This window comes from Typopeltis vanoorti, chromosome 4 (genome assembly GCF_054136105.1).
Source record: "Typopeltis vanoorti isolate ZY-2024b chromosome 4, IOZ_Tvanoo_1.0, whole genome shotgun sequence".
Classification (NCBI taxonomy): domain Eukaryota; kingdom Metazoa; phylum Arthropoda; class Arachnida; order Uropygi; family Thelyphonidae; genus Typopeltis; species Typopeltis vanoorti.
In genome coordinates, this window is record NC_143552.1 from 169,103,389 (window position 1) to 169,117,385 (window position 13,997).

At 36.3% G+C, this 13,997-nt stretch overlaps 1 protein-coding gene across 1 annotated transcript in view; it reads left to right on the top strand.

The window, feature by feature from the left end:
* Positions 1–13,997, top strand: part of RPA1 (replication protein A 70) — a 283,379-nt gene that overhangs the window by 176,234 nt on the left and 93,148 nt on the right. Inside the window, exon 12 of the mRNA XM_090391585.1 lies at positions 5,159–5,299. Within this exon, the coding sequence (XP_090247711.1) occupies positions 5,159–5,299 (141 nt within the window). The remainder of the gene's footprint in view (positions 1–5,158; positions 5,300–13,997) is intronic.

Here is a 13,997-nt window from a genome sequence, read left to right on the forward strand (position 1 = left end):
ATAAAACTGAATGTGAGAATTACAGAGGTATTTCCCTACTGAGTGTTCCTGGCAAGATCTATGCAAGTATACTTGAGAAACGGTTGAGAAGAATTGTGGAAGAAAAGCTTGGTGAAGAACAAGCTGGATTCAGGCCAAATAGAGGCTGTCAGGATCAGATCTTCACTTTACGACAAATAGTCGAGAAAGCATGGGAATATAACAAAGATCTGTATTTAAGTTTTGTCGATTTGGAAAAGGCATATGACAAGGTGCCAAGAGAGAAGCTATTCAATACGCTGCAGTTATATGGTGTCAATGGGGCATTATATCAAGCAATACTTAGTCTTTATTTGAGTTGTGAGTCAGCAGTTAGAATTGAAGGAAGTACAGGAAGATGGTTTAATGTTAAATCTGGTGTGAGACAAGGATGTACATTATCCCCTCTGTTATTCATTATCTATATGGATCACATTATGAAGGAAAGTGGTATTAAACATGATATCAAAATTGGAGATGTTAATGTCAGCTCTTTGCTTTATGCGGATGATGTTATACTTCTAAATAAATCCGCTACAAGTCTGCAAGATTCTCTGTCTAAATTGAATAGCTGTTGTAATAGATATGGTATGAAGGTCAGCAATAAAAAGACAAAGACAATGAAAATAGGCAGAATCATTGAAAATGTCAACTGTGTTGTGAATGGAGAACCTGTGGAACAAGTAAAACATTTCAGCTACTTAGGCACAATTTTTACTGAAGATGGTAAACTAAATATAGAAATAGACAACAGAATCAGCAAAGCTGGTATCGTGGGAAGTCAATTGAATAAATTCATATGGAATAAGAGAGAAATTAGTCGGAACACTAAATTAGCTGTATACAAGACTGTGTTCAAACCAATTTTAACTTTTGGATCTGAGAGCTGGGTCAGAAGTAAAACACTTGACCAAAGACTAGAGACCGCAGATATGAGAGTCCTGAGAAAGATTAGAGGCGTGAACAGATGGCATCAATGGCAATATCATATTAAAAATGAGGATATTAGGAAAGAACTTGACATTGTCAGCATCCAGGAATGCGTTAGCAGAGCTAATCTCAGATGGTATGGTCACTTAAATAGAATGGGAGAGGAAAGATTAGCAAAACAAGTGTTCTCTTCCAGGTTGGCAGGAAAACGATCCAGAGGAAGACCAAGATATAGGTGGATTGATACGGTACAAAGTGCCTTAGACGATAGAAATATAAGATCTGATAATGTTGGAGTCTTGACAAGTAACAGACTGATTTGGAGGAAAATTGTAGATAGGAAGTTAGTAATGATGTAATTTTTTCATGTAGTACTGTCATATCCTGTACACCCCTTGAGGGTACATGGCAGGAATTTGATGATGATGATGATGATGATGACTTACCATCTTCACTAAAAATCGTGCCTAAGTAGCTGAAATGTTTTACTTGTTCTATAAGTTCTCCATTCACAATGCAGTTAATATTTTCAAGTTTCTGCCTTTTTTTTCATTGTCTTTGTCTTTTTAATGCTGACCTTCATACCATATCTATTACAACAGTTATTCAATTTAGTCAGGGAATCTTGAAGACTTGTAGCAGATTTATTTAGAAGTATAACATCATCCGCATAAAGCAAAGAGCTGAGATTAACCTCCAATTTTGATATCAGGTTTAATATCACTTTCCTTCATAATGTGATCCATATAGATAATGAATAACAGAGGGGATAATGTACATCCTTGTCTGACACCAGATGTAACATTAACCACCTTACCGACCATTATGGATCAAATATGCATCCTCATGCGCTTCGTATCCATCATATATTTCAATGTACAATCAATGATATTACAATTTTAATGTTAATTTCGCATCCATGATAACTTGGACGTATATATAACGTCCTGGCTGGTAGCATGGCTAAACCATCTTCCTGTACTTCAATTCCTACAGCTGACTTACAGCTCAAATAAAGACTAAGTATTGCTTGATATAATGCCCCATTAATACCATATAACTGTAGCGTTTGGAATAGCTTTTCTTTTGGCACCTTGTCATATGTCTTTTGCAAGTCTACAAAAATACAGTAAATACAGATCTTTGTTATATTCTCATGACTTCCCAACTATTTATCTTAAAGTGAAAATCTGATCTTGACAGCCTCTATTTCGCCTGAATCCAGCTTGTTGTTCACCTAGGTTTTCTTCCACAATCCTTTTCAACCATTTCTCCAGTATACTTGCATAAATCTTACCAGGAACTCTCATTAATGAAATGCCTCTGTAATTCTCACATTCAGTTTTATTTCCCTTCTTATATATGGGTACTATGAGAGCTCTGCTCCAATCATATGGAATTTGTCCCTCTGTCCAGGCTTTCTGAACTATGCAGTGTAGCTGCTGTAAGACTTTTATCCCTCCATACTTGAGCATTTCTGGTTGAATATCATCTACTCTCGCTGCCTTTCCACATTTCAGGCTTTCGATGGCTTTTTCTACTTCAAGTATAGATATGTATTCCTGACTGCATGCCTGGTCAGTGTTTTTTTATCACTGTGCTGTCATCACTGCTTGTTTCATTTAGCAGTAATTACTCCATACTTCAAGGATATCTTTTTCTCAAGTTTTCATATCACTTTGATCATCTCTAATTCCTTTTACAGCACTCTTTCCTCCATTTGTAAGCTTCTTCGACAACCTCCACAATATTTTGCCACCTTCTTGATATTTATTTTCTATGTTCTTGCCAAAGTCCTCCCATGACTTTCCTTTAGCCAGTTTTACAGTGTTTAGCTTTCTTATATTTGTCTCTGTATTCTCTGAGAGCAAAAGCTGACTTATTTGCCAGGAATTTTTGATATGCTTTCTTCTTTTGCTTCACTGCTTCTTTAACTTCCTGTGTCCATCATGGGGTTCTGAGTTTTCTATCCTTGCAGACAACCTCACCATATGCCTCTCTGACTGAATCAATCAATGTTTTCTTCAGGGCTTGCCACTGAATCTCTTTTTTTCCTTGAATAATATTTTTGTATTTTAGTCTACAGTTCACATCTGAGAGCTGCTCAACTTTTGTTCTCCTTAAAACTTTCTTACATGTTCTTCTCAATATGAAATTCAATTTTATCCTGTTCAAGAGTAAATGGTGATCACTTTCAATTTGAAATCCTCTGTACACTCTGCTGTCTTGCACCAGTAGGAAAACATCACTATCAACAATAACATAGTCAGTGAGACTTTTCTTATTCCTTGCCTCTTTTCTCATGTTAATGTGTGCACATTTCTATGTTGGTACATGGTGTTAGTAATAACCAGTTCATATTGTGAACAGAAATCCAACAGGTATTTGCCATTGTTATTAGCTTTGCTCTTTTCTCCAAATTTTCCCAAAATATTTTTGTATGTCTGACAATCATTTCCTCTGCTATTTAGATCCCCAACAAGGATTAACTTTTCCTTTTTTCATTGTGTCAGTTGCTTTCTCTAAAGCCTCAAAAAATTGCTCCACTTCTATCTTAGTAGAAACTTCTATGGGACCATTGGCCCAAATAAGTCTCATTGTCCAATTCTCATATTTGCCCACATCACCCTACTTGAGACTGACTGCCATTCAAGAAGGTTAGCCTCATAATTAGTGTTGCATGCTATGGCAACTCCTTTTCCTTGATTGTCATTGCCTGAATATAATTTTTTTTTTATTGCTCAGAAAGATCTCACCAGTTTTTGTCTTTTTTGTTTCAGTCACCCCTATTATATCGATCTGGTACTTATCCAATTCCTCAGCTAGCTCCATTTCTTTGCCATTCAGGCTTCTTATGTTGATAGTGCCGATGTTGACCTATGGTAAATTTTTGGATTTGTTCCGGTAGCTGACTTTTCGCTGTTTGCCCTGGCTCCCTGGCGAAAACAACGGGATGCCTTGTTTAACAGGTCAACATCCCAGCCTGGATGAAATTCTGTCATGTTGTTACCATCATTTGAAATTTTGATTTAAGCCAATAAGAATACATTTGGGGCGGCTAAATGCCAAATTGCCAGCCCATCCTTGTCCGTTCAATATCCAGGTAGATACCTAACGGTGCACCACGAGAAGATGAGGATTGGACATTAGGTGAGAAACCCTGGTCAGTTCTCTGCATTCCTTTGAAGGCTATGTGGAGGTCTCCTCTCAGTTATATAGCTTTGACACCCTTAAGCACCCCAGATGTAATAGTCGAGCAGTTTCATTCATTTTTGAAGTGTAAGATTTGTTCAATGAGAAAGAAGCATACTATCCTTTCATCAAGAAAACTGTGGATTAGATTTGCAGTTTACCAGTTTATCATTTTTTTTGTGTTAAAGAAGTAAGTGGAAAGCTTGTGGAATTCCACAATGTTGCTAACTTTCTCTTCAAGAGGAGAGAAAATTAGCAACTCATTTGCATAAGTCAGAAGGTAGACTATATAATGGGAGTTTATGTAATTCCAAACACATTCAACAGAGTGCCATAATTTTCTTTTAAATAGGAGGTTATAATGTAATCGTAAAGGATTGTAAAGTAGTAGAAGATTCTTTGGTTATTTATGTAGGAATCTGAAAAATGATGTGCCAGCAGGTCAGATTTGTTTCTCACATTTGTACAGAAGAACCATTTAGAAGGATGATATCTGAAATAGGTAGAAGTTGTAGCCACTGCTCTTAGCAAGAGCTCCCAAATGCATAACTGACACTTCAGCACAAGGGCAGTTTTTGCATTTTCATATACAGATTTTTGATTGGTTGATTCTGTTTTTGCAGACATTGTCCATAGTATATCAAGAGATGAATGATGTTTTTTTTATCCACTGGTGTGCTTTGTTTTTTTTTATGATCCCTCTCTTCTACCTTTCTATATTTCGGATAATCAAGTAAGAATGTTCTCTTGATCAACAATCAAATATTTTAGAAATAATGCTTACCACATTATTTGTGGTAAGCATTACCTTTGGGAAATCATTGAGCTTCATTGTGAGTGTTTTATGAAATACTGTATATTGTCATAAAACACAGTTTTATGACAATTTGCAGTTTTATAATTGTGATCAACTTATATTTAGGATAAATCTTGTATTTAAACTTGATTATGAATGGGCAAAAAATTGTGAGAATTACTGTATCTTTAATTTTGAAACTATTGTTGTTTTTATGAACAGGCTGTTCTTTATCAGCAGTGAATTCCAGCACCATTCAGGTCAATCCAGAGCTCCGAGAAGCATTCATATTAAGAGGGTGGTATGATAAAGAAGGCTGCAAACTGGAAGCAGAATCTGTTTCCAACAAAGGAAGTGGGACAGGTAAGATTTTTATAGGGTTGGAGTTATACACTAATAAATTTTTTATTAATGGTGATTGGATGTTAATAATATTGTATACTGATAATACTGCTTTGATATTAATACATACATGGCATTTAAATGAAAATAAATGTACAAAGGATTATTACTTATCTGCAGTTTAGTTTTCACTATAGCTAATACCACTGTAGCAGGCTCATTATATCGAACTACACAGTTCTGACCAAATCCTCATAAACACAGTGCAGCATGGTGCTAAAGGAACAGCAGCAATCTACTATTGTGGTTCTTATAACTTTGCTACACTGAGAGTCAGCTGTACTATTTTCTCTGGCTGACCATGGCCAGTTTTGTTGCAGTTATGCAGTGTAAATATTTGTGTATATTATGTGTTAGTTATATTTACTGTTTGGAAAAAAAAAGTCATTGCCCACCCCAGTGGGCATGGTGCATCATGCCATGTAACGAGTCACATGTAGCCAGTATAAATTCTGGCTCAATAAAAGAGGAAAAGTTGGTTCTTGTTGGAAATCTAAACATCAGAGTAGAAATTATTACCAGACAGAATTTTTTTGGACAATTTGGAGAAAAGTGCAAAGCTAATAATAATGATAAATGCATGCCTGGATTTCTATTCAAAACATGGATTAGTTATTACTAACACCATGTTTCAACATAAAAATGTGCACAAATTCACATGGAGACAAGATGCAAGAAATAGGAAAAGTCTCGTTGACTATGTTATAATTGATAGCAATGTTTCCCCACTGGTTCAGGACCTAAGAGTATACAGAGGATTTGAAAAAAAAAAAACTAAATAGTGATCACTATTTAGTTTTGAGCAGGATAAAATTAAATTTCATCTTTGAAAGAAGAGTATATAAAAAAGTTTTAAAACAAATCAAGGTTGAGCAGCTTTTAGAGGTTAACTGTGTACTGAATACACAGACATCATTGAAGAAAACATGAAAGTTTGAAAACAAGAACCAACCCTTGGTGATTCATTGGCAAATCCTGAAGAAAACATTGATTGATTCAGCCAGAAAGGCATATGTTGAGATTGTTTGTAAGGGTAGAAGAATCAGAACTCCATGGACTCATGTAGTTAAAGAGACAGATCTTAGAGAATACAGAGAAAAATATAAGAAAGTGAAGTATCGTGTAAAACTAGCTAAACAAAAGTAATGGGAAGAATGTAAAAAATAAATATCAGGAAGTTGGCAATATTCTGGAGACTAATAAAAATGCTTAAAAATGGAGGAAAGAGCATAAGATATTCCAGATGTCTTGAGTAATTTCTTTAAAATGCTGCTAAATGAAACAAGCATTGTCAGCATTGTGGTAGAAAACTCCCAACAGGAATGCAGTTAGGAATACATATCCATATTTTAAGTATAAAAAAAAAAGTCATCAAAAACCTGAAATGTGGAAAGGCAGCTGTAGTAGATGAAATTTGGCCAGTAACTCTCAAATATGGAGATATGAAAGTTTTATAGTGGCTGTATTGCATAATTCAGAAGGCCTGTACAGAATCTCAAATTCCAGATTATTGAAGCAGAGATTTAATGGTACCCATCTGTAAAAAGGAAAATTAAACTGAATGCAAGAATTACTGGAGACTGGAGACCTCTGATATGAGAATTCTGAGAAATATTACTGGAGTGAACAGATGGCATCGATGAGTGGCAGTATCACATTAAAAATGAGGATATTATGAAAGAACTTTCCATTGTTAACATTCAGGAATATGTTAGTAGAGCTAATCTCAGGGTATGGTTACTTAAACAGAGTGGGAAAGGGAAAATTAGCAAAACAAGTGTTCTTTGCCAGGTTGGCAGGGAAAAGACCCAGAGGAAGACCAAGATGTTGATGGATTGATATAGTAAAAAGTGCCAGGCAGAAATATACAGTAACATCTGATAATATTGCAATCTTGATAGAGAAAAGATTAATTTGTAGGAAAATTGTTGATAATAAATTAGTAATAAATTATATATTTAGTTTAATCCTTTATCCAAGTGTAAGCAAACAAAGTTTGCACCTGAAGTATCTTCAGGACTAGGTAAACTCGTGGCAAAGGTGGACTAAGTTCTTATCACTTTCCTTAGTATCCTATAATGCAAAGCACATCTCCTTGTGGACATGTATAATGCTATGCATTATGGGAAGGGAAAGTGCTAATAACTTAGTCCACCTTTGCCATGAGTTGCCCCAGTCCTGAAGATACTTCAGGCATAAACTTTGTTTGCTGACACTTGGATAAAAGACTAAACTAAATATATAATTTATAGTCTAACCAAGTGAGGAAAAAAACAAAAAACTTCCAAATAAATTAGTAATGGCATAACTTTTTTATGTAATACTATCATAATTATCCTGTACACAACCCTGAGGGTACATATCACAAATTTAATGATCTCCTTCATCTAGATTAAGGATATTGAGATACTTTACTGATTTGAACATTATCTGAAAGCTGGCTTTGAAACAGAGCAGTTGATTAAGGACTGGGGTCAAAATGTGTATCCTGATGGCAATTCCAATTTTCTTTTGGACTTGTATCTATGGTCCATCTATCTATTGCGAGACCCCTCAACATTTCTGCGCATGTCAGAAGAAGGCGAATCCATTCCAATAATAAGGTAATCAATGCGTTTTGTGGGATGAGTGTTTATTATTATACATCAGAAAATTGGCTTTTCTTTTATGAAAATTCTAGTTTTTAAAGTGGTTACTATTTTGCTTGTACAACAGTTGGAAAATTTACATATAAAGCATGTGATTTCACGTGTTGGTAACGAATCTCGTACATCACCTCATTCCTTTCTCCCTTTCAACATGAATTGACTCTTCTTGGTACATTGCCAGCCAAGGGTCTGGCATCTGTGGTTAGTGTTGGTGATATTTATTCACTGTAGGAATGAATTTTTTTTTTTTTTTTTTCCCTCTTTCCCCATCTGAATGTCTTGGGCTCGTTACTAGTCTGCCTTTCTAATTTATGGAAGAATGAAATTAGAGTTATCCCTCCTTCCTCAGAAGATATGATAATCTCATTGTTTATTTGTAATGATAAGGCACTAACCATTCTATTTAAGGACAAATAGGAATGTTATGATGAAAGATTGAAACATGAATAGAAGACATTATTCTAATAATAGAAATATAGTTCAATTATGTAGAAAATGTCTTCATTTGTGATCAAGTTTCTCAGTGTTTTCAATCTAAGCATAGTTAAAGAATAGAATACACAGTTACAAAATAAGTACATGTTAGATTATATGACATTACAACCCTGGAAGAACTTGATCCTTAATGTTATTAGTCCAAATCCAAAAGCAATTAAGCTGTTAATTAAGATATGGCATTTTTGTGATTGTCCTAAAGGTTTCTACTCCAGAGTTGACTCCATTCTATGTAATCTTTTACACTCCTATTGGTATCTATCCTTCGGTCTGTAAATTAGCCCACATTCAACCCATCTCTAAAAAGCGTGACAAATCTTTACCTTCAAACTGCATCAAATTTGTCTCATCTCAGTCCTTTTCAAAGTAATGGAAAGAACTATTAACATTCAACTGCCACACAATCTTGAAGACTCTCAATTAATGAGTGACCAATAGTGTGGATTCTGTCATTGTCAATTAGCAGGCAATCTCACTTATCTCATCCATATCTGGATAAATGCCATTGAAAAGTTTGGCAAGTCAGAAGTGGTTGCCCTTTATCTCCAAGGATTTTGATGAGGTCTGCCACAAAGGTTTGTTAAGAAAACTCCCATTATTTGTCAGTCATCCCCCCCCCCCCTCCAACTTCTGCAGTTGGGCTGCCAGCTTTCTGATTGGATTCATGCTTCGTATGATGGTGGATGGTTCCCTGTTTTTCAAAAACTGCCAGCTTGCACTCCTCCTTTTCATTTGATGAACCTGGCACTGAACAAATCAGCACAATCTTCAGAACCTTACCACTACTACCATAAATTCAGATCTCTGAAACACTCAGTGTAGTTTGAATAACCTAGTTAGCTTCAGTGCTAGCAAAATGCAACTATGCAAAATGCAACATATGACCCACAGAAAAGAAAAAAGAGAAACTAGTAATCATAATGGGAGACTTTAATTATCCAAACATTGATTAGGTAGCAGAAAAAATCTCATGAGAAAAATGAAACTGAATTTATTGAGCTGTTTTTTGCTAAGTAATTTAAGGAAATTACAACGCCACTTGGATATACATTAAAATAAATTTTAATATACTTCAATATTTCGGCAACGTCACATTGCCATTTTCAAGAAACTTAAGAACAAGACACATGCACACAGGCACAACAAACAGTAAATGAGGAAGAAACAGAAAGCTATTATTTCTCCTAAAGTCCTGATGGTGCCCCATAGCAGGCAATGTTGGTATTCTTGGGCAATTGGGCTGAAGGTCTTCTGATGTAGGTTTCCCAAATTTGAGGCAGTCTCATGCAGCCAAATTTGTTGAGGTTCGGCTTGTTTCTTAGGGAAGCTGATTCCATGAAAAGCCTTTCACACTTGTATTTACTACGGTGTACTATCGTGGCTTTCTTCCACCGTATTCTATGGCAGGTACCCAGTGCATGGTCAGCAAGACCAGAGTGGCTGAACTGGTGAAACCGGATGTAGTCCTTGTGTTCTGAGATTCTGATATTGGCTGTCCTGCCTGTTTGGCCAAAGTAGGACAGCTTACAGCTGCAAGGGACCTGTTATATACCAGGTAGGTCGGGGTGTGTGGGGGGGGAAGGTTGGACTTTAGTAGAGCGATTAAGGGATGCCAATTTTTTATATGGTCTGTAACAAGAAGTTAAGTCATGTTTTTTTAGGATTTTTGTAATTTTTTCCGAGGTGCTTTGGATATAGAGCATGGTGATGGATTTAGAGTAATCCTTGTTGTGAGGGGGGAGTTGTGTTTTACTGGTTTCAATATTTTTTGGATATTTTTGGGAGAGTAGCCATTGGTCGAGAAAGTGTTGAGAATGTGGTTTAGTTCTCTGAGCCCTCATTGTCCATTTCCTCATTCTGATATTTGTTCAGATCACTCTAATTGATATTGCCTGCATTCAAGAAGATTATCTTAATATTTAGTGTTGAATACTATAGCTACAATGTGCACAAATTCACATGGAGAGAAGAGGCTAGGAATAAGAAAAGTCTCATTGACTATGTTATTGTTGATAGTGATGTTTTCTCCCTGGTGCAGGACACCAGAGTGTACAGAGGATTTGAAATTAGAAGTGATCACTATTTAGTCTTGAGCAGGATAAAATTGGATTTCATATTGAAAAGAATAACATGTAATAAAGTTTTAAAGCGAATAAAAGTTGAGCAGCTCTCAGATGTGAACTGTAGACTAAAATACAGAAAGATTATTGAAAAGAAAATGAAAGAGTTTGAGAACAGGAATCAAAGCTTGGAGATTCAGTGGCAAACTCTGAAGAAAACATTGATTGATTCTACCAGAGAGGCATGTGGTGAGGTTGTGTGCAAGGATAAAAAAATCAGAACTCCCTGGTGGACACAGCAAGTTAAACAGGCAGGGAAGGAAAAGAAGAAAGCATATCAAAAGTTCCTGGCAAATAAGTCAGCTTTTACTCTTACAGAATACAGAGACAAATGTAAGAAAGCTAAACAGTGTGTAAAACTAGCTAAACAAAAGTCATGGGAGGACTTTGGCAAGAATATTGAAAATAAATATCAAGAAGGTGGCAAAATATTCTGGAGGTTGTTGAAGAAGCTTAGGAATGGAGGAAAGAGTGCTGTAAAAGGAATTAGAGATGATAAAGGTGACATGAAAACAGGAGAAAAAGATATCCTTGAAGTATGGAGTAATTACTTTGAAAAACTGCTAAATGAAACAAGCAGTGATGACAGCACAGTGATAAAAAACACTGACCAGGCATGCAGTCAGGAATACATACTTGAAGTAGAAAATGCCGTCAAAGGCTTGAAATGTGGAAAGGCAGCAGGAGTAGATGATATTCGACCAGAAATGCCTTAGTATGGTGGTATAAGAGTCTTACAGTGGCTGCACTGCATAGTTCAGAAAGCCTGGACAGAGGGACGAATTCTCGATGATTGGAGTAGAGCTCTCATAGTATCCATATATAAAAAGGGAAATAAAACTGAATGTGAGAATTACTGAGGTATTTCCATACTGAGTGTTCCTGGCAAGATCTATGCAAGTATACTTGAGAAAGGGTGAGAGGAATTGTGGAAGAAAAGCTTGGTGAAGAACAAGCCGGATTCAGGCCAAATAGAGGCTGTCAGGATCAGATCTTCACTTTACGACAAATAGTCGAGAAAGCATGGGAATATAACAAAGATCTGTATTTAAGTTTTGTCGATTTGGAAAAGGCATATGACATGGTGCCAAGAGAGAAGCTATTCATTACGCTGCAGTTATATGGTGTCAATGGGGCATTATATCAAGCAATACTTAGTCTTTATTTGAGTTGTAAGTCAGCAGTTAGAATTGAAGGATGTACAGGAAGATGGTTTAATTTTTTTTAAATTTAATTTTAAGATGGTTTAGAATTGAAGGATGTACATTATCCCCTCTGTTATTCATTATCTATATGGATCACATTATGAAGGAATGTGGTATTAAACCTGATATCAAAATTGGAGATGTTAATGTCAGCTCTTTGCTTTATGCGGATGATGTTATACTTCTAAATAAATCCGCTACAAGTCTGCAAGATTCGCTGTTGTAATAGATACCATATCTATTACAACAGCTATTCTAAATTGAATAGCTGTTGTAATAGATATGGTATGAAGGTCAGCAATAAAAAGACAAAGACAATGAAAATAGGCAGAATCATTGAAAATGTCAACTGTGTTGTGAATGGAGAACCTGTGGAACAAGTAAAACATTTCAGCTACTTAGGCGCAATTTTTACTGAAGATGGTAAATTAAATATAGAAATAGACAACAGAATCAGCAAAGCTGGTATGGTGGGAAGTCAATTGAATAAATTCATATGGAATAAGAAAGAAATTAGTCGGAATACTAAATTAGCTGTATACAAGACAGTGTTCAAACCAGTTTTAACTTATGGATCTGAGAGCTGGGTCAGAAGTAAAACACTTGACCAAAGAGTAGAGACCGCAGATATGAGAGTCCTGAGAAAGATGAGAGGCGTGAACAGATGGCATCAATGGCAATATCATATTAAAAATGAGGATATTAGGAAAGAACTTGACATTGTCAGCATCCAGGAATGCGTTAGCAGAGCTAATCTCAGGTGGTATGGTCACTTAAATAGAATGGGAGAGGAAAGATTAGCAAAACAAGTGTTCTCTGCCAGGTTGGCAGGAAAACAACCCAGAGGAAGACCAAGATATAGGTGGATTGATACGGTACAAAGTGCCTTAGACGATAGAAATATAAGATCTGATAATGTTGGAGTCTTGACAAGTAACAGACTGATTTGGAGGAAAATTGTAGATAGGAAGTTAGTAATGATGTAATTTTTTCATGTAGTACCGTCATATCCTCTACACCCCTTGAGGGTACATGGCAGGAATTTGATGATGATGATGATGATGATGATGATACTATAGCTACTCACACTTTTCCCTGATTGTCTTTGCCTGAATATAACATTTTGTTTGTTACTCAGAAAGATCTCACCTGTTTTTGTCTTACTTATGACCATTATGTCGATCTGGTACTTATCTAGTTCATTTGCTAGTTCCATTTCTTTTCTATTGATGTTTCTTACGGCAATGTTATTGCCAATCTTGAACAATATTGAACAACATGGAGTCATTAAGACACTACACAATAGGGCTGAACGTATCTCTTCAAATGACAATGCCCTAACCACAGAACTAAACCACATTCTCAACACTTTCTCAGCCAATGGCTAACCCCCCCCCCCCCCAAAAAAAAATATTGAAACCAGGAAACCTCACAACAAGGATTACCTTACCCTATATCCGAGGCACCTCGGAAAAATTCACAAAAATCCTAAAAAAACATGACTTAACTTCTTGTTACAGACCATATAAAAAATTGGCATTCCTTATCCGCTCTACTAAAGACCAAACCCCCCCCCCCACCACCACCACCACCAGACCTACCTGGTATATACCAGGTCCCTTGCAGCTGTAAGCTCTCCTACTTTGGCCAAACAGGCAGGACAGCCAATATCAGAATCTCAGAACACAAGGACTACATCCGGTTTCACCAGTACAGCCACTCTGGTCTTGCTGACCACCCACTGGATACCTGCCATAGAATATGGTGGAAGAAAGCCGCAATAATACACCATAGTAAATACAAATATGAAAGGCTTTTCATGGAATCAGCTTCAGCCCTAAGAAACAATCCAAACCTCAACAAATTTGGCTGCATGAGACTGCCTCAAATTTGGTAAACCTACATCAGAAGACCTCAGCCCAATCGCCCAAGAATACCAACATTGCCTGCTAGGGAGCACCATCAAGACTTGAGGAGAAATAATTGCTTCCTGCTTCTTCCTCATTTACTGTTTGCGTGCACGTGTCTTGTTCTTAAGTTTCTTGAAAATGGCAACGTGACGTTGCCGAAATATTGAAGTATATTAAAATTTATTTTAATGTATATCCTAGCGACGTTATAATTTCCTTAAATTACTTAGTAAAAAATGCATAACCAACATCTAAGCCTTTCCACGAGAATTATTGAGCTG